At 38.3% G+C, this 21,267-nt stretch overlaps 2 protein-coding genes across 20 annotated transcripts in view; both read right to left on the minus strand.

Moving 5' to 3' along the window:
* Nucleotides 1-5,219, minus strand: part of Macir (macrophage immunometabolism regulator) — a 106,584-nt gene extending 101,365 nt beyond the window's left edge. For 6 of the 7 annotated variants that reach the window (XR_003581629.1, XM_071612358.1, XM_071612359.1 and 3 more), the window contains exon 1: nt 5,047-5,219. The gene's annotated coding sequence lies outside the window, so the exon portion shown is untranslated. Of the gene's footprint in view, nt 1-177; nt 248-3,942; nt 4,305-5,046 lie in introns of those variants that run through there. The other variant, XM_027927610.3, reaches the window with a different exon arrangement.
* A 2,628-nt stretch (nt 5,220-7,847) lies between these two features.
* The window catches only part of Ppip5k2 (diphosphoinositol pentakisphosphate kinase 2), a 124,041-nt gene continuing 110,621 nt past the window's right edge, over nt 7,848-21,267 (minus strand). For 9 of the 13 annotated variants that reach the window (XM_071612363.1, XM_071612368.1, XM_071612365.1 and 6 more), the window contains one exon: nt 7,849-8,314. In XM_071612363.1, the coding sequence (XP_071468464.1) occupies nt 8,163-8,314 (152 nt within the window). In that variant the 3' untranslated portion in view covers nt 7,849-8,162. Of the gene's footprint in view, nt 8,315-21,267 lie in introns of all 13 variants that reach the window. The other 4 variants (XM_071612370.1, XM_071612367.1, XM_071612375.1 and 1 more) reach the window with 2 other exon arrangements.

Raw genomic sequence — 21,267 nt, forward strand, 5'->3', positions numbered from 1 at the left:
TCTACAGTAAGTGGATTTTCAATGGGGAAACCAATATTCTTATTTTTTCTATATGCCAAAAAAAAGTTATTTATGGCATTTAATCTTCATTCCATGATAGAAGTTACTATCCCCACTTTAAATATTTGATCAAAGGATACTATTTGAGAGTCAGTGTAGGACTGAACTGAATCTCACCTGGTCTGGCTCCAAAGCCCACTTCCTTGTTTTCATGCCTCTGTGGCCTCTGGTCAGTTATAAACACAACCTTTTAAAATAACAATCATGTTTCTGAAAAATGTGTATTTATTCATTTTAAAAGTGGAATCTTATCTTAAATGTTTGGGGAGGTACTTTATCTAAAAGCTTAATACCTCATTTGTGAAATCGTTGGGGGAGGTAGTTTTTACTACTTGCTCTAAGGTTATTTCTAACTTGAAAAACATTAAGACTTTAAGGTACATAGTGGAGGGTATTATACAGAATCCTTCATAAATCATGGACTTCTTAGAAATTCCAAGCTATTTTTAAAATCACAAACTATAAGGCATGGGGGAAAAAAGTTTCAGTCAGTACTTGCTGGTTATACAGTTGGGCCAAATATAGATAAGTATTTTCATTTCACTTTTCAGGGCTACATTTATCACAAAGTAAGACAGATTTCATTTAGAGTTTTACAAATTTAGACTGAAAATCAAAGTGTAGTAACTGATTGTCCCTGTTATACAGGTGCCAAGTCAAGAATAAAAGACAAACAGTACCCAAGGGAGCAACTCAAGGGAAACCAAGGTGAGACACTCCACTCCAGTCCTGGTGTTTACTCACACCACTCTCTCTGATGTGTGTTAACTGAGTATGCCTGACAGGCACCAAGAGGAGGAGGCAGACAAGGATGGTTAAAAAGAAAAAAAAAAGAAAGAAAAAGTGAGGTAAGAAATCACAAAATAAAACAACAACAAAAAACCTCCTCTGTAAGAGATTGCCTATAAAGAAATCTACCACAAAATTATACTAAGGGTTTTTACCCCCATCTCCTATAAACAGGAATTAAAAGATGGTAATATAAATGCCACCACCCCCCCCAAAAAAAATGTGTCTTTCCAATGACACCCATTCTTAGTATACTTTAAAAACATATCAACCTCTAACACTTGCAGATGGCTATGGCCTCATCCTGGCATGAAGGATTGGAAGGGTATCTATCAATGGATCTCCTGTCACCAGCAGCAAGAGGAAGGTCCTACATGAAATTCTTAGATAGGCACTAAATGTTACACAGAAACAGACTGAAGAAAGTAGAGCCAAGGCTAAAGGACACAATGTTTCCAGCTAAGAGAAGCTGAATCAAACAGAGAGCCCAAGGTCACTATCCTGTAAACAATGAAAAGTAGAAAAATTAAGGGCAGCTACAAGCTGCCCACAAGCATCTGGATAGGGAAGCCACAGATGACTAAGACAAAGGCACCCAACAACCTACTACAAATGAAGATTCTACAAATAGAAAAGTTTGCAAACATTAACTAACAAGTGAGTCCAATTTCTCAGGTAAGGAGATAAATATGATCACAGTTAAAGAAGAAAGTCCTTCAAAAGTAGATGTGATTGTATGCCTTCATTCACAGTCAGTACCCCCTGGCATGATTATTTACAGTTACCCCCTTTAACTCTCAAAAGTGTCCCAGAATGGCAATTATATTGTTATCCTACTCAAACGTGATATATAGTTATAGAAAGGCAATGGATTTGTTTTTTTAAAGGAAGAAACATCTCTTTGTACAGTGGCTTTCCACCAAGTCTGAGGAAGACGTTTTTGTACCCACTAAGGAATTCAAATGTTCACTTAGTCATTCAACAATATCTCTTGAATCTTACTAAATATCTCAGCAAATATATATCTCAGAGACTGGGGCAAATATAAAAAGTGGAAACTCAGGCCAAAGAGAATAACACAGAGAGAAATGGAAATACATAAATCTAACACAGAGAACAGTAAACTTGAATAATACCAAGAAACCAGAAATGAGATTTTTTTTCTCCCAAATAAAGAAAGCCTACATTGAAATGTTCAGGTCCCCACAAAATCCTATACACACACCCTTAAATCTGAGGCTTTAGCACAGGCCCATGACCAAAATAAGAAGAAAAAAATTAAAAATCTGTTATTGAAAAATGATAAGGTTATCAATAGGAAGGCCACCACACACCCATTCTGAATTTTGGTAAATAAATCTCACTAATCATTAAAAATAGCACTAAGAAAAGCAAGGTGAATTTTAGGCCAATAAATTAGTAGAGTGGAAGTGAGGTTTAATTCTTGCTTTCCAAACTTTTTTTTTTTTTTCTTTATGGAAACAGTATTTCTCACTGTGGCTATTTAAGAAGAGGCCATTTTTTTAAAAAAAAGCAGTTTAAAGAAAGTACATTTTAAAAAAAATTCCATTCAGACTAGTAGAAATATTTTGTTATCTTAAAGACTACTCTAAAACAAGTAAGGGAGAGATGTACCAAAATATCCCAAATTGGAAAGAAACAAAATGACTAATTACCAAAGTAAAACATACAATGTGTTTTAAAAAAACAACACCAAAAAGTTAATCTGTACCTACATGCTCATCTTAGAGGATACTTTCAAATAATCTCACTTTACCATTTGCAATTTGCAAAAATTAAATCATCCAAGGTTTTAAAGAAGAGTTAAGTAGGGTGTGACTTTTCTAAAACCACCCTTGACCTTACAAACAAACCATTAACTTCACCAACATGGTAAGACAAGCCATAATTGGTTCAGTAAGACAAAAAAAAAAAAAAAAAAAAAAAAACGTGTTTCTCTTTCTAGTATCGGTTCTTTTAATAGCAACTCCCTTAAAAAAAAAATGTGGCATTCATTTTCATTCCATTTCTGCTAGTAAAAATTAACCCAGGTTACTAATATCTTCTTACCAGGTGAAGTCATCCTTCTACTTTTAGAGAAAATATTCAGTTTCACTGCAAATATGACAGACAATAACTGGAACTGTACATTTACACACAGTCTTTATAAGAAATCTGCGTCTTCCAAACATAATGAAAGGGAAAGGTGTACATGGAGGGACTAACCTCCCAAAGGAAAGCTTAAAGCCAGGTACTCATTTTGATAGCCTGATGACATAAATCAAACTTCTTTCAGATAGAAATAAGCTGACACCCCCCGCCCCACCAACTACAACTCATCAAAGAAATTTTAAATCATATATATAAAGTTTTATTATTCCAACTACGACAAATATGTTTGAGTTAATATTAAAAGAGCTCTCCAAAATTTACGGAGATACACAGAAAATAAGCAACTTCACTGTTATGCAAAGTCAATAAATGTATCTTATACTGTGGAATAATTAACACTAAAAGTCTCAACCACAATTAGATAAACCAAAACTGGTCGAAAAACATACCAGTGCATATCAAATTATGAGGTTCCTGTGCTCATTAACTCTTACCTTTCACCTGAACATTTAAAGCTTATAATGCACAGTTACATAATAAATACAAAGAAATCTGTGAACTACTCATTAAACATAGTCGTGTTCGCATAAATTGTGTCTTTGAATTAATAAAGTATCCAAAACTTCTGCAATAATAACCAACACTGTATTCTGAAATGACTGGGCAAATAAACTTTGGGACGGTGTCATTTCTATTTCCCCTTGTCTATTCTGCTTCACAGGATTGAAAAGAGAAACAAAGTAACGAACAACCCGAAATTATAGGCTAGTTTTTGAAAAACATAATGTAAAATGAAACGTTGTACAAGAACAGTTCTTTCGGCTAGGAGTGGCAAGCACACTACAAAATGCTACTGCCTCCATTCTTCATTCTCTTTGAATGATGAAAAAGTTCCCAGCTCCCGTTTTACCTGTGCACCACAGCCTCACACATATGCATAAACACACAGAAATCTTGGCTCGACACAAATCACTAACCCACCCGGTGCACATTGGCGTGGGTGGAGAAGCAGGGAGTCCCTAAGGATGTGGAACACTTGCAAGGGGAAAAGGACAGGGCCACCATTCCCTTCGCGTTTTCATCTCCATTCTGGCAGAGATTTGCAGATTCCACCGCTAGAGAGAGTTTGGCAGCTTCACAATGGGGCCGCTACTCAAGGTCTGACTGCTGCCCGCTTCGAAATCCCTTTCCTACGCTTACGACCCTCCCCAAAGTCCACCCGCGACAGGTGGGGCTAGGGCGGCGATGACCAACGACATCTGCCGCTTTCCCTTCTGGCAAGCTCCGGGCCCAATCCACAGGCGCGCACAGGGCCACAACTGCTCGTCCACCCCAGCCGCACCAGCGGACTCGGACGGCCTTGGCGAAGGTTGCAGCACGGACTAGGAGGGCTGGTGAGATAAGGCCCTGGAGGCTCACCCCCTAAGCGCTATCTGACCCGGGCAGTGGCACCCAGCGCACCACAGAGGGCGCGGCCAGAGGCGCAGCAGGCCTAGAAAGAGCTACTTGTCAAAGGGGTCCCCAGGCCTGCTGCCCCGCAGTAAGGGCACCGCGGCCAAGGCTAACACGCGCGCCAACGCATCCAGACTTCCGCACCGCGGCACAGCCAGAGAGGCGCTCGGGTTCGCTGAATCCCCGCACCTCCCTGGCGAGCGCACGCCGCGCGCACACGGGGGCGCACGCCCCCGCACACTCACTCACACGCGCTGCACACTCACGGCGTCTCCAGCCCCACCCCTGTGCCAAGGACTGCGGGCTCCCAGCACCAGCGCGGGCCCCACCCAGTTCACCCAGAGCTCAGAACCCTACACGGATGCGGGGAGACCGGCCCGCCAAGGCCAGTGACACTGAGGTCGCACCGCCACCCATCCCGGAGGCCAGCCCGGCCGGGATTCCCCAGCACTGCGCATACACTGCGTGCCCGGCCCGGACACGAGGCAAAGAGGAAGGGGCGGCGCCGCGATTGGGACTGGCACCCAGGATCGGTGACTGGGGCAACCCCCCACCTTCACAACCACCCATCACCACCACCTTTTCTGCGGCACAAAAGGTTGCAGATGGAGCCGCGGTCCCCTTGCAACCTACCAGTGGCCTAGAGCTCCACTGCCTCCTCCGTGCCCGGGACCGCGGACCCGGCGACAAGGGCGGGAGAGGTGCAGGGCTGCGGCGCCGAGATGCGGGCAGAGGCCGCCAGCCAAGCCAGCCGGGTACCCTCTCCTCTCCCACCGCGCTCGGCGCCAGCTACCGCCCGGCGTAGTCCCCGCCTCCTCCTCCGCCTCCGCCTCCTCCGCCCGCCTTCCCGCCTCCTCCCTCTGGCTGCAGAGGCACAGCCTGTCAGCGCTGAGCCCGCCTCCTGCGCCCAGCCCAGACACCAGAAGGCTGGGCGGGCGGGAGAGAAAGGCGCTAAGAGGCCTAAAGAAGTTGGTGGGGGCGGAGAAGGGGGGCGTTACTGAGTAGAGAGGGAAAGAGGAGCGGTAACACCCCCTCCTCAGTCCAAACACTACTTTCAACTGGAGAGTTTCAACTTACAGGCCTGGGAACGCAGAGCCTTCTCCAGTTAAGTGATGTGCTCAAATTTGTCGTTCGCTAGTCTCTGCTAAAGGCTCAACACTGAACAGAAATAGAAAAGACTGGAAGACCATGAAGTTATATGTCATCTTTAAAAACTATTAAATATCCATTAAGTGTGTGTGTGTGTTGGGGATGGGGGTAAAGTTCATATTCTGATTGGCGTAACTATTTTTGAATCTGGAGACTTGATCTTTTCCATTCTTGTAAGAAATTATTTTCTTGATCAAGATTATCTTTATGCATATCTCTGCCAGACTGATTCAGTTCAGTGATAAGAATATTTACTGCCATTTATTTAGAGCTCACTATAGGCCAGGTCTTTTTAAATGCACTTCCAAGTTTACATCTCTCAACAATTCGGAAACACATTTTAAAGATGCAGAGAATTTATGTCACTTCCTAGAAGTCACATACCTAATAAGTAGCTGACCTGATGTGAATTCAGAGTGTGGACCCCAGAATTTATAAATGTTGTAAACTTAGGTACCAGTCACAATCTCAAACCAAGAGTTCGTTGTTTAAAAAATAGCAATAATGCTTTATCTGAAGATTAAAACAAATAAAATTTTGGTGTACATTTATACAAATTCAAAGAGCACTTGTTTCAGAATCTATATATAATGTCCATGATAATACAAAGGTTAATAAATATAAACACACCAGTTTCACCAGTAGGCTGTTCAGATAGAAGACATTTTGTAGTAGGGCTTTTTGTGTGACCTAAAGTAAGCATGGGAAAGTAGAGGTAAGAGAATGTTTTCATGAATGTTCTCAAATCAAATTTGGAAACATAGGTTATTGTTTTCCAACACACACACATAATATCTCAAATATAAAACAGAGCACAACATAGTCTGAGTGGACTTTTCCTTTCCATCAGTACCTTAACACACTGAAAGTTATTTCAGGTTTTAAACTGTTTGACACAATAGTTTATTGTTCTGGTGATCATTCCCATAAAATCAACTCCAAAACATTGTATATTTTATTTTCAGAAACTTAATTTCATTTTTTTCCTATCTGAAATCATATAAACTTTTCAGGAAAAATGCCTTGTACTTGCCCTTTGTTCTGAAAATTTGGCAATGTTCTTTGGCCAAAAGCAATAAAGTTCTGACTTGCCACTTAGTTTATTAGGCTCAAAGCTAGTCCTCCTGAAAGGACATTATCTCCAAATTGCCTCCCTTTCTGGGTGGTACTCTGTGCTTCCATCCCAGCCCTGACTCTTCACCCAATCAAAACTTGGGTCAGTTGTTGAGTGTTACAAAGAATACCTAATAAACCAATTCACCAGGCAATAATGGCTGATAATAGCTTTATGTGTGGCCTCATCAGGGGTATGTCTGTGCCACCTAAAGACTGTGACTGAGTACTATCTTAAGTAGATGGGGTTTGAGCTGCAAGGACTGTGGCTGAGGGGGATTTGTGGGATGGGAATAATGCAGAAGTCCTTCCCAGAATTCTTTTTTGTTCTATGAAGACCTAGTCAATCTATAAAGAAAAAAAAATGACACACTAGAAAAGATCAGGCCCAAATATAGAAGTGAACCTGTGATCTGAACAGCTTCTGAACCTGAGAGTTCACATGCTCCATCTCAAATGCCCCTTATATAGTTTTATCTTTGCCTCAAGTCATCCTCTTCAAAAAAAATCACTTTAAAATGTCAGTTGTCTGGGAATGATTATACATTGATGTAAACAGTTTCACCTAGCAATAAAACCAGCTTGAGAGAATAGGATAGATGAACTTGATACAGACATAGTGATATAAAACAGAAACTACCAAGACAGGTGTGCAAGAAATACTACATACCCTTTTCTACGAGTCAACCTGTTTCAAACAGAGTCTAACCAAGAAAATAGAGACCACTTCGAATATCTACAAACAGGGATAACTGAAAGCAAGGATTTGGTAACAGGGGGATGGAAGATCTCAGAAACTAAACATGGGGATAGTGTAGTAATCCAGAAATTAGTAACCACAGCCCCTAGCTAGGGAAATAAGAGAGGAGGCAGGGTTACTGGAGCCCTGGGGCCAGGCAGTGTGGCCAGCTAGTGGGAACTGCTGCACAGAGGAGACACAGTCACTGCCAAAGCAGCATCTATGGCAGGGGAAGGAGAAAATGTACCACAAATTCTCTTCTCCACCTTCTGATTCCCTGCCAGTATCTTCCATTGGCCAAACCCATAAGCAGCTGCCATAAGAACTAGGGAAACAGGATGCAGGAGTCTGCCCACCAAGACACCAAAAACAGGGTAAAACACAGAATGTGAATGTGCCAAGTTTCAGCATATCCTTTTATTTCACTTTCAAGGCTTTAATCTTTCTTCCGGATTTCCTCCACTCCCTTGGGTAGAGACAAAGTTCCAAGGGCATATACCATTCCGTGCTATGAATGGGTGGTGGTGATAGGGAGTGGGGGAAGGCCCTTTGCCTTTTACTCATCTGTCCACCAGAGGTTTCTTTCATATTCTCTTAGAACTATGGCCACATGCTGCATAGACAGGATGGGTCTGCCATACAAATCTGGTTTTTCTTTTCAGCTCTTCCTAGCTCCAGCACTTCTTGAGGCCAGAGAAATATTGGAGGTCTGATACCTTTCTGCTAAGCCTCACACATCTTCAGTCATTCATACTGAAGGGCTCATGTGACATGCTGATCTCTGCCTCTTCTGTCCAGATACAGAAGGATCTCTTCTTAGGGAAAGGTTTTCTCTTCCTTTTGTCTTTTCCAGACACTCTTCCTTTGCCAGCAAACTCTTTCCTCTCTCTAGGCCATAGACTGTTGGCAATAAAAAGAAGACAAAAGAATAAATATTCTGTTAGGCAACTCCTCTATGCCCTGTCACACATCTCTCCTGATGCAACAAACATAAGGGTAAGTACAAAATTGAAAAAAAAAATCAAATATCAATGTCTCATCATATTATCCAACCCTAGAAGTATGAGACAGTGGGTACTGTGTGAACCAGATTTGGGGACAGCAGCATATCCATGCGGAGGTGTCCAGCCGGAGGTTGGAAATGTGAATGAGATGATAGACATAGACCAGATACAATTACTAGTGGATCTACTTCCATGAAGATGAAAACTTTAGGGGTAAGGAAAAGTCTTTCTTCTAACAAAAGAGAGCTTCAGGAAGGAGATGCGTACTGCTCTTCAGCTCACTTTAGACCACATGTAACTCAACATTCACATCCCTCTTGTTTATCACTTGAGCCTGTACACAGTTGTTCCCTAATCATAGAACATTCTTCATTCCTGCCTCTGAGTCCAACTCGTTTCTACCCATTCCCCTGCTTTCAGTGTAGATGTCACAACTTCTGGGAAGAGTGATTTGATTCTTGATTACTATCAACGTTTGTCCTTTCTTCATCTAACACTTTCCACAGAGTGCTGAAACAGACTGTCTCTCCCTCTGGACTCTGTGTTCCCTTTGGACATGAACTATGTCTAACCCCCAAAGTAAGCCCAGAGACTGACATATAATAGATGCTCATTAAATTTTAGTTTGTTTTAATAGAAATAAGGGGAAGAAGATCCTGCAGTAATGCTGCTAGAGCCAGCTTTTATCTGAGTCAGGAGAATTGATTGCTAAATTTTCAGGAATGTTGCAAGCTGGTTCTTAAATCAGTTATGGAGGGTGTATTTACACTATGGAAATTGGCAAACACTATGAACAGGGCTCCCCGTTTCTTTAGTCTCCCCACCCACCTCCAAAAGCGAGGTTATAAGCATACTCCAGATGAGGGTCAAAGGTCCCTCCTGTGTACAGAGTAGCAAGGTAGATCAGAGAATTAAATTGTGTGACTTCCAAAATATTTTTTTCATAGAGCAAAGTGTAATTAGAGTTCCCTAATTTGCCTGGAAAGTTCTATTTGACTTTTAATTATATTATAAAAATAGGGAAAATAGAGGCAGAAAAGGAACAAGAATAAATTTGAAAGTAAATGTCATAAGATAGTGTAAATTATGTAAATGTCTTCTGGGTTTCAGCTCTGACAGCAGCTTGCTGTGGGACCTGGGGTTGGTCACTAAATTATAAACTTCTTAAGAAACATCTCTGAGTTGTGTTTGTATATGAGTCTCTCTGAATACTTACACTGGCAAATAATAAGTACTCAAAAATTATCACCTTAATTTTGCTAAGTTAAACTTTACTTCTCTTGGCCTCAGTTCCTTCATCTGCAATTAAGAGATGAGACACAGGCTCTCAAGAGGGACTAATAAATAGCACCCATATTCCCTGCCTCATTCCAAATAAACAGATAAATAAGGAAAAGGCATATAGATGTAGCCAATTGTTTCTGTAAAACTGGAGGACATAGTTTAGTGTAAAATTACAGTGGCCCCACTTTAAAAAAAAACAAAAACTTATAGGCAACTTTTGATCAGGCAGGCCTCCTCACATCATGATTCAGGAATTGAGGAACACTGACATCCATGTAGGTGCTTCATCCCCAAGAAGGCAAGGACAGCAGCTAAGGAGAGCATGCCCAATTTAGTTCTCCAGTGAGATTACTTCTTTCCTTGGGAGGGATAGAATGAGGTGGTAGAGATAGACCAGAGATATAATTACTAGTAGATCTACTTCCATGAAGATGAAAACATTAGGGGTGAGGAAAAGTCTTCCTTTTAACAAAAGAGAGCACCAGAACATCTTCAGAATCCCTTCCGGTTCTGACTTATTGAAGCATACCATGTGCCAGACCTGTGTAGGTAACTGAGAACACAAAGAGAAGACGAAACAGTGCCCTCGAGGAATTGAAGGTCAAGTAAATAAGGCAGATAAGTAATTATACAATCATAATTTAGTGTCATAATATTCTATGATTCTTTCTTTGATTTTCTGAAGATGTGTTTATATGGGAAAATGAGGCCCAAGACTCCAAATAACTGACATGCAAACTTGCAAAATTAAGCTCCATGATTGTTTGAAGAGAAATTTCGGGAGTTTCCCTCTGTGGGGCCTGAGAATCACATAACTCTTTCAAATCACAATATTTTCATCATGGAAGTAAGTGAAATTAACAAAGTTTATCAATATTAATTGTTCATAGTCAAGATGTGCCCAAAACACTGGTCTATGTAAACTAATATGAAGTAACCTCCAAAATAGAAAAGTAAATAAAAATAATGTATAAAACAATGGGTTTTATACTACATGATTGTGGGGAAAAAATGTTATGGAAAAAAATGTGCTCTTCTCTGTGTTAAAATGAAATGAGACTTCTCCTGGGAAGATGGAGTAGATATACTTCTCCCTGTTCTTCCCACAAAATACAATGCAAAATCCTGGATGTTTCATGTAAAACAAATGTAAGAAGACTGAAAGGAATAGAGATAATGACAAACCAACTAGAGGTTTTTTGTAACATCTCTCTTTAAAATGGTTACAATTGTGAAATCACTGGATTTTCTTTTTGCCTCATGTATCACAGAATTGATGTCAGAGAAGATAGCAAAAATAACAATGAATGAAGCTAGAAAAGAAAAAAAGTCTAACAAAATCTTACACTCTTTAGCCAAAGGACAAGGAAAGGGGAAGACCACAAAGACAGAAACTTTTAGCTCTATTCCAGTAAAACACACAAATTTTTTTCAATTGATTAATTAACTTTAAAAAATGTGGCCCAGTAGAAACCAAGTGGAAAGCATGAACTTTCACCTTTGCTATGCTGTGGGCATTTCAACACCAAAACCTCACTGGTGTCAGAGAAGGTTAACTGAGAAGTAAAATAAATTTCTCTCCTTTGTGGTGTTAGTGGGAGCCCCTGGGAAGTCTATGTTTCCATTCCATCTAGTGGCACAAGGAATTCTTTCCACTTCCTAGTCGGGTAGAGTCAGAGGAGGTCGAATGATATTAGTGAAAACACCTTGAGGAGCAGTAACAAAGCAATCCTGACATTTTCCATGCAGGTTGCATCAACAGAGGTTTGTTGGAGAGCCAGATTCCTGCCTAACCCACCTCCCCAGAAGTGATGAGGAGTCCACTCATTCTGGTACCAACAAAGGTTGAATGTAGAACCTGGACATTTATTACCACCTGCACTTTCCCTTGTCCTGCCAGAGGTGCCCAGAGAAGTGCTGAGGTCAGAAGCTTAAATAAAACCCAACATCTCACAAAATTTTCAAGTTAAAGATCATTCATTAAAATCAGAACAATCTCAATTTATGAAAAAAGACAATCTATAGATGCAGTGCCAGCATTGAGGGGACACAGATTTCAGAATTATCTCACAAAAATTTTTAAGCAATTACAATAAAAATGCTTTAACAAGCTATTATAAAAATGTTTGAAACATATAAAATGAAGCAAGATGCAATGGTGCATTCCTAGGTTGAGGTATGAGAAATGATTAAATCTAGGAGCAACACACCTTAACCACTCTAAAAATAGAAAGATTAATAGAAGAAATAGAAAGTCCCAGCCAAAAGTCAAGCATAGTAGGGCATGCCTATAATCCCAGTGACTCAGGAAGCTGAAGCAATAGAATTTGTAAATTCAAGGTCAGCCTAAGCAACTCACCCAAACTGCCTCAAAATAAAAAATAAAAAGGGCTGGGGATTTAGCTCAGTGGTAAAGTACCTTGGTTCAAGCTCCAGTACTGCTGCCCTGCCCACCCCCGCCCTAAAAAAAACAAAGAAAAGAAAAGAAGTCTCAGCAAAGAAATAGAAAATATAATGAGAAATGAAAAGAAAATTTTAGAACTGAAAAATACAGTAGTGAACTAAAAAATGCAATGGATGAGCCCTAAATCATAATGAAGATGACAAAGGAAATAATTTGGGAAGTAATTATTTCAGGAAGTACCATAAGGCAGTAGAAATTATCCAATCTAAATAATGGAGGAATATTAGGCTAAGAAAATAAATAAACAAGTGGATTCTTGGGAATCTGTAGGACTATGAAAAAGGTGTAGCATTGATGTCATCAGAGTCTTGGAGGAGAGGAGAAAGATGACAGTGTTGAGAACTTACTGTTAATAAATGTCGAACTCTTTCCAAATTTGGCAAAAGGCAAGCCAAAAGGTCAAGAGCTGAAAAATAATACTAAAGAGGAAAATCTTCCCAAAATACTCACTAAAACACATTGTACACACATTTATGACAAAGCAATCCTAAAAGCAGCAGGAGAAATATTATAGTTCATCTGTAACATTATGGTTCAGATATGAGGTGTCCCCCAAAAGCTCATGTGTGAGACAATGCAGGAAAGTTTAGAAGTGAAATGATTGGGTTGTGAGAAGTTTAACCTAATCAGTGCATTAATCCCCAATAGGGATTAACTGGGTGATAACTGAAGGCAAGTAGGGTGTGGCTGGAGAATGTAGATCATTGGGGTTGGGGGTGTGCCTTTGGGGTCTATATTTTGTTCCTGTGAGTAGAGCAGACACTACACACTCTCTCTGCTTCCTGAAAGCCATATTCCCAGCTGCTTTCCTCTGCTACACATTTCTGCCTCACCTCATGCCCCACAAAATGTCAGCCACTTATGGACTGAGACCTCTGAAACTGTGAGCTCCAAATAAACTTTTTATCCTTAAAATTGTTCTTGTTGGATCTTTTGGTCATAGCAGTGAAAAACTGACTAAAGCAGAGAAAAATAACTCAGATGATAGCAGATGTTTTATCAGAAGCCATGCAGGCCACAAATAATTTGCTGAAAGAAAAAAAGAAACTGTTATCTCAGAATCCTATACCAGCTAAAATATATTTCAGAACTGAAAGGAAAAAACAAGATATTTGCAAGTTAAGAAGAACTAAAAGAATTTGTCAATTTCAGACCAACCCTAAACAAAAGATTAAAGAAAGTTTTAAACAGAAGGGAGACAATAAAAGAAGGAATTTTGGTACACCATAAATGAAGAAAGAATAAGTATGGTAAGTACGATAGAAGTTCCTTTTACTCTTGCTATTTGATGGAGTAAGCTAATATTATAACACTGTCTAATGTGATTCTAATGTATATAGAGGATGTACTTAAGATAGTTACAAGTAGTGGAGGGTAAAGGAGGAAGAAAACTTTCAAACTTGAACTGACAATATGACAGCACCAGCAAACAGTAATAAATTGTGTATGAATAGTGTAATACCTAAACCAACCACTTAAAATCTCCACAAAGAGGTACAGTCAAAACATGTTATAGATTCATAAAAACAGAACTCTAAAATTAATGCTCAATATACATGGGAATGCAAGAAAGGAAAAGAGAACAAAGAGGAAACAAAAAATAAAACAACATGTTGAAGCCTATGATATCAATGCTTACCTTAGACAGGGAGTGTAGCTCAGTGTGAGAGTGCTTGCCTTGCATATGTGAGGCCATAGTTTGATCTACAGAACACACACACACACACACACATACACAAATAAATTTACATTGAATATAAATAGCCAAGTACACAGTAAGAAAAGATTGGCAGAGTGGAATTAAAAGTCATTAAACTGTATCTACAGGAACATAATTTTGAATATAATAACATAGATATAGGCAGGCAGGTTGAAAGTAAAAGGACAGAAAAAAGATATATCATTCAAATATTATTGGAAACAAAGCAAGAATAGCTACACTGACATCAGATAAAGTATTCTTCTTAGCAAATAAAATTACCAGACACAGAGAGGGACATTACATAATGATAAAGTTGTCAATACATCCCAAAACCCAATGTATATACATCAAACAACAGAGCTAAAAGATATGGACTCAAAACTAATAGAACTAAAAAGAGAGATAGGCAAATATACAATTATAGTTAAAAACACAAATAACATTTGATAGAACAACTAGACACTAAATCAGAAAGAATCAATAATACCATCAACCAGCAAGAATAAATTGGCATCTATGGAACATTACACAAGAATAGAAAAATGCAAAATCTTTTCAAGTGCCCATTGAATATCTATGAAGGTGTATCCTGGTTCATAAAACAAACTTCAACAAATATAAAAGAATTGAAGTTATGCAGAGCATTTTCTTTAATCCAATGAATCAAGATGAAAGTCAATAACAGAAAGGAAACAAGAAAACATCCAAGTACTTGAAGCAAAACATCACCTTTCTAAATAACACCTGGATAAAAGAAGGAGACTCAAAAGGAAGAAAAGAATTCATTCAACTGAATGAAAATGAAAATAAAATATACAGAATGTGTGGGACACATGTAAAGCAGGGCAGAGAGGGAAATTTATAGCACTAAATGAATGCATTAATTACAGGAAGAAAAACTCAGATCAATAATCTATGCTCTCATAACAAGAATATTTAAAAAAAGGAAAATAAACTCAAAGGAAAACAAGTAGAAAGGACATAATCAAAATACTAACAGAAATCAGTGAAATTGAAAAAAATGAAAGAGAAAGTGAATGAAACAAAAATCTGTTTCCCTGAAAGGATCAATAAAATTGTTAAACCTCTAGCAAGAGTTACTAAAAGAGAGAGAAGACCAAAATGGGAACGACCCAATAAACCAATAATGGGAACACATCAGAGGATATAAATACAGACCCTACAGATATTAGAAGAATAATAAGAAAATATATGAAACTTTGCATTCAGAGATTTCAGAACTTAGATGAAATTAACCAATTCCTTGAAAAGTATAAACTGTCACAACTCATCAATATGAAAAAGGTAATATGAATAGTCCTATACCTCTTAAGGAAATTAAAATTATAATTTAAAACATTTTAAGTAAAGCCATCTCTGGGCCAAGATGATCTCTTTGGAGAATTTTTCCATATGTTTAAAGAAGAATTAACATCAACAAAGTTGTTCTCACTCTCAGTCAACACAGTATTGAAGATCTAGTTAGTACAGTAAAGCAAGAAAACAAAATGGAAGAAACAGAAGTGCCTCAATTTGTAGATGACATATTATCTATATAAAAACCCCAAGGAATCTAAAAACAGAACCAAAAAGAAAAATGCACACTAAAAAGTAAATTCAGCAAAGTTATAAGATACAAGGTGAATGTATAAGAATCTAGTTATGTACTAGCAATGAATATGTGAAGACCAAAATAAAAATTACAGTATAACTTATAATTTCCAATCACTTCAAATGGCAAATACCTAGGTCTAAATGCAACCAAATGTATGAAAGACTTGGGTGCTGAAAACTACAAAGAAAAAAAAACTGATAAAAGAAATGTAAAAAAAAATCTAACTAAACTTAGAGATATTTGTGAATTGGAAGGCTCAATTAGTAAAAATGTCAGTTTCATAATCTACGTGGTGGCCACAATGATCTTGGCAAAGAAAAAGAAAGTGGAGGAATAGGTAGACTGCATTTTAAAACTTACGTAACTATCATAATCAAGGCTGTGTAGTATTAATGGAAGGGTAGACACAACCAAATAAACTAACAGAAATACAACAAACTGATTTTTGACATAGATGCCAAAGCAACAGAACGGAGAAAGACAGACATTTCAACAAATTGCAAAATAAATAAATAATGAAAAAATAATTAAAAAACCAACTTAGGTCTTACACAAAGATTACCTTAAAATTACCTTAGAAATTACACTGTATACAAAAATTACCTCAAGTGAATCAGACTTCAGTATAAAATGTAAAGCTTATAAAACACTTGGAATACAAGCATAAGACATTTGGAATCCGAGGCTAGGCAAACATTCATGGGTTTAACATGAAAAAAATTATTCATTAAAGGAAAAATTGATAAATTGGACTTTGTTAATATTAAAATCCTTTGCTCTACTTAGACTTTGTCAAAAGGATAAACAGACAAACTAAAAACTAGGCAAAAATATTTGCAGACCACATATCTAAGAAAGGACAAGTACTTAGAATATATAATAAAGGTCATAAAATTCAACAGTAAAGAAGTCAAATACTCCAAAAATGTGCAAAAGATAGTAGAGTCATTTCACTAGTAAGATCATATAGGTGGCAAATACGCATACGAAAAGATGTTCAAGAACATTAACCACTAGAGAATTGAAAGGTAAAACCACAAAATATCACCACTGACTCTCACAGTGACAACACCAAATGCGGATGAGGACATAGAGGAACTAAATCACCTGTACTTTACCAGTTACAATGTAAAATTGTACAGTCACTGGGAAGCACTTTGGAAAAACAATCTGGAAAATTAATTTGAAAATAATTAAACATGTAATCACATAAGACCCAGCAGTTCTTACCCTTCTAAGCATTTATTTGAAACAAAAATGTATATTTATTCATAAATTTGTACATGAATGCTTAGAACATCTAGCTTTACTCATAATGACTCCAAGGTAGAAATGAACAGATGTCCTTCACTAGGTGAAGAGCTGAACTGTAGTGCATCTATATGGTGGCATACTGTTCAGCAATAAAAGGGAACAAACTACTCATATTGCAACAATCTGGATGAATCTCCAGTGGCTTTTGCTGACAGAAAAAGACTAATTTTAAAAGACTATGAATTACATGATTCTATTTCCATTTGTCATTCTGGAAAATGACAAAATATTAGAAATGGAGAACGGATAGCTGGTTGTCAGGAATGAAGCAGAAAATGGGGATGGGACACAAGTAACTGTGGCTATAAAAGGGCACTATATGGCAAATTTGTGATTAATGTGCATATTTTTGTGTCCTGGCTGCATCAAGATCAATATTCTTGGGTATTATAGTTTTGATACTGTACTATGAAATAAAATTATATAGCACTATAATATGAATTATCATTGGGCAAAACTGGATAAAGAGTATAGGGGATCTATTTTTTCCTATAATTGATTGTGGTTGTACATTTACCTCAAAATAAAATGTTATTTTAAACTGAAGTGTAAAAGCAATACATATGCACATTTAGAACTTAACTCTAGAATCATACCTAATAAGTGGAAAACACTGGATCTCATTAGGAAAGAAAAGTCTATGACTGGGGAACAGAGGCAAGACGTAAACTTTTTACTAAATAGTCTTTCATAAACCTTGAATATTGATTATGTTAAATGGATGCCCATTCAAAAAAAATTTTAAATGTAATATCAGTTTAAATTCTCAGTCAAAACTCAAGGTTTTCCTATTGCCAACAGTCTTGTCAATTTGTTAACTTTCTAGTCTAAAAGTACATGCAGTGGCTTTTTATCCTTTTAATCATTAACGTACTGTAGTATTACAGCTTCTAGATCCTCCCAAACACAGCCAAAAGCTTAATCATTTTTAATTATGAAGAGTCACTTCTGTAAACTCATTCTTTTCCCTGAAAAAAAAAGTAATGAAAATAATTTTTGTTCCTATTGTTGTGAACTATTGCATGTATAGGTCAGTTGAGCAGCCTTGACATCTTCTTTTTTTTAAAAAAAATATTTTTTTAACTGTAGATGAACACAACACTTTTATTTTTATGTGGTGCTGAGGATCGAACCCCATGCCTTCCACATGGAAAACAGGCACTCTATCACTGAGCTAAAATCCCAGGCCCCAGCTTGACATCTTATGTCATCAAATTTCTTTACAAGATACAACGTGACCTGGGGCAGGGAGGTGGCTTGCACAGTAAGTTGGTCGGGGCTGGCTCTCTCTCTGCAGCTGGCTAGTGGCAGGGCTGGGATTTGAACTCAGGCTAAGGGTCCCTGGATTGTGTTGCCTTGGTGCCGTGGACTTCCCAGTAGGCCTGCCCTGGACACACCTGTGACATGAAGTCCCGGTGGGGCTGGGAATGACCAATCACTGGCTCTCAGACGCATGGCAGAGGCGCTATAGCAGGGGGGTAGAGATAGCATGGATTTTGAAAGCATAAGATTTCTATCCATGTGACCTTGTTCAAATGGTTTAACACTGTTTCCTCATCTCTAAAAGAGATGATAATATCTCTTTTTTTCCAGATTACTTTCAGAATTAATATAAGCTATCTGCAGTGTCTGCCAACAGTGGTGGCTCAAGCTAAAATTATTGAAAGAAAAAAATTCAGTTTCAGAAAACAAAGCACCCACTGAGGTAAGCTAGAGGGAACTTACTGCTCTGTACAACAATGTCAAGTGTATCTCATCTTTTTGTCATAAATGGAATGTTATAGCCTATGGATTTAGACTCTTGTGGTCTAAGTTGGCTGTGTGTGTGTGTGTGTGTGTGTTTCTTTAGTTATTCCTGGGAAGGGGGAAAATCATGACTATACCTTAAACCTTAGGATACTCCACATTTGTGATGACAAAGTCCCCCGGACTGACTTTTCTGCTGATGTTTCCTCCATGTTGTTCCACACTGAACAACTCAGAGGTTGAAAATATAGATGGTTGGAGATTATTTCATCTTATTGATTGCACTTTCAGAGGAAGAGTACAAAACTAGGGCAAGACAAGTCCCTGTGGGGGTCAACGGTAGAGTTTTTCTAAAAAAGAGAGGGTCACATTTTGGAAGGAAAGTAAGAGAAGGCTCAAGAACAAGGGAGAAATGACATATGCCCTTACATGTGACCTCTTGGAAGTGGTTGTAATTAACTTTCTTTAGTTCCCAAATCTTCAGGGAAAACTGTTTCACCCATAGAGCTGCATTGATTGCTCGTGCTCTGGGGCATCTAAGCTTCATGGTAATGAAGTATCGGATTTTCCTAGTACACCAGTCCACAAGAGTCCAGCCTGGCACCCTTACTATGGAGGACAGATGGGAGCCTCAAATGATAGAAAGCTACAGTGGAACTGGGGTGGTGAGGGGATGCAGAGTGAAGAGGCAGTTGCCAAGCTGAGGCCTCAAGAGTGGATGTGAAATGAACCTCCTCGTTCACACATCCTGTGGAGAAACTGACATCAGAAATGGGTGGAGGCAGCCATGAAGATTACACTCTGTGGAGGACGCATTCCTTCTCAGACATGAAACTACCCTTAATGAACCAAGCTACAGTTCCTGCATTCACCTCTCCTGTTCTTTCCTTGGGTGCTTTGTTTCATCACAAGCAAACTTCCAAAGTCACAGGATTGTTAGCTGTGTGGTCACCTAACCAAAGCTGACAACAAATTGATCCGAGTACATTTTAACAGGTAAGTGCTTATTAAATCAATAGCTTGACACTGGTAATATGCTGTATCTATGTTTGCATCCACCTAATTGAGGACAGCATAAAGAGATACACAGTTCTATACATATTAAGCTAGTGCATATCCAACCAAACCTACAGATATATGTGATGTTTTCTTGATTTTTCAATATTGCTTTAATAGCCAAGGGTTAGATATGTTTCTAAAATGATGTAGGAGAATAAATTTTTAAAACAAGCCTTCATGTGAGTTTCCAGTTGCCGTTTCGAAGTCCCCATAATGGCATATTATAGCTCTAACATTCCCTTCCCGAAGTATTCTGCCTTAGTTGATGCACAATTTGCATGTACTAAATTCTTAATTCAAACTATAATTTAGTCAAAAGGACAATCAAATCATAGGACTTTCATATAATCATTTAAATAATAGTACACATATGTAAATATGCACCACAAGATGATTATCATTTCTTAAACTTCTTTAACAGACTTTTTTAAAAATTTAAGCCAAATATTCTCCCAAAGTGTGCAGCAGAATTGATAAATAATAAATAGAAGACTCACAAGGACATAACGTATGGATCCCAGTATTCACAAATCTCAAATTCAGTACATCCTTCATGAAAAAGGTAGTCTTTTTACAATACTGAATTCTTCTTCTGTTGTACATGACAATGGTCTTGAGTTCTTTTTGAGGGGTACATAGTTAAGGAGGACAAGGTAATATTTTAAAAAGGACTTTACAATTCCTTTTCTCTCTCATCCTATGCTACAGTTTGTCCAACTGAAAAGATCCATTCCCTGAAAAAAAATCACTGTCCAAGTCACATGAGATGAATTTGAAGTAGAAAATCCAGTTACACTTCTCAAGGGAAATATTCTTGCTGGTACAGAAACCAGTGTGATATTAGAACCCTGCTTACTTAAAAACTACACCTACCAAGGTAGGTTTGAATGGATTATTGAGATCTTATTGGCTCATTCCTGGACCACACTGAAGGCAAGAGCCCTAAGTTGTTCCCAAGTCCTTCAGGCTATTCTTTTGTAAGTATTCACTTGAATAAGCAGTTCTCTTACAGAGAACCCCTCAGCATTAACCCCTCTTAACTTCTTACAGAGACTTTTAAGGAAGTGGTACCTCCACTCACCACAAGTTAGCAAGTTTAATCAACAAGTTACCATGTTAGGTACCATAAGCAAGCAGGAAAACCGTGACCTCCTTATAAGGCATCATAATTTCACACAATTACCTTATTGATTGTTTTTGAAACTTCAGCCCATCCTAATGACTCATCTGTCCAGAATTCATAAATCTACTCTTTTTGCTTTTCAGTAACATAAACACCTCAGGGATGCTACCTTTTTAACCACTTCAGAGTCCCAGGCAAAGGAAAACCTTTGCATCTCTGTGTGGTGTTAAATCATCATTGGGTCAGGCAATAAGAGTTGATTCTTGAAATCACACAGAGCAAGCTTCAGGTTTGGCCCATAATTCAAATCTGGGGTGTGTATGCATGGGGGAAGGGGCACAGAGATAGATCAAAACAGAAACAGCAAGAGGAGAGCAGAGCTATCGTTACCTTCCTGGAGAGGTTGCTGATCACCCTTCCTTTCTTTCTTTTTTTATTTATATATGACAGCGGAATGCATTCACTCTTCCTTTCTTTAAACCCAGTATACCTTTAATCACATTTTGTTCTTGCCTTCCATTGCTACAAATCCTGGACTAGTA

The sequence above is a fragment of the Marmota flaviventris genome, chromosome 5 (assembly GCF_047511675.1).
Source record: "Marmota flaviventris isolate mMarFla1 chromosome 5, mMarFla1.hap1, whole genome shotgun sequence".
NCBI classification, from domain to species: domain Eukaryota; kingdom Metazoa; phylum Chordata; class Mammalia; order Rodentia; family Sciuridae; genus Marmota; species Marmota flaviventris.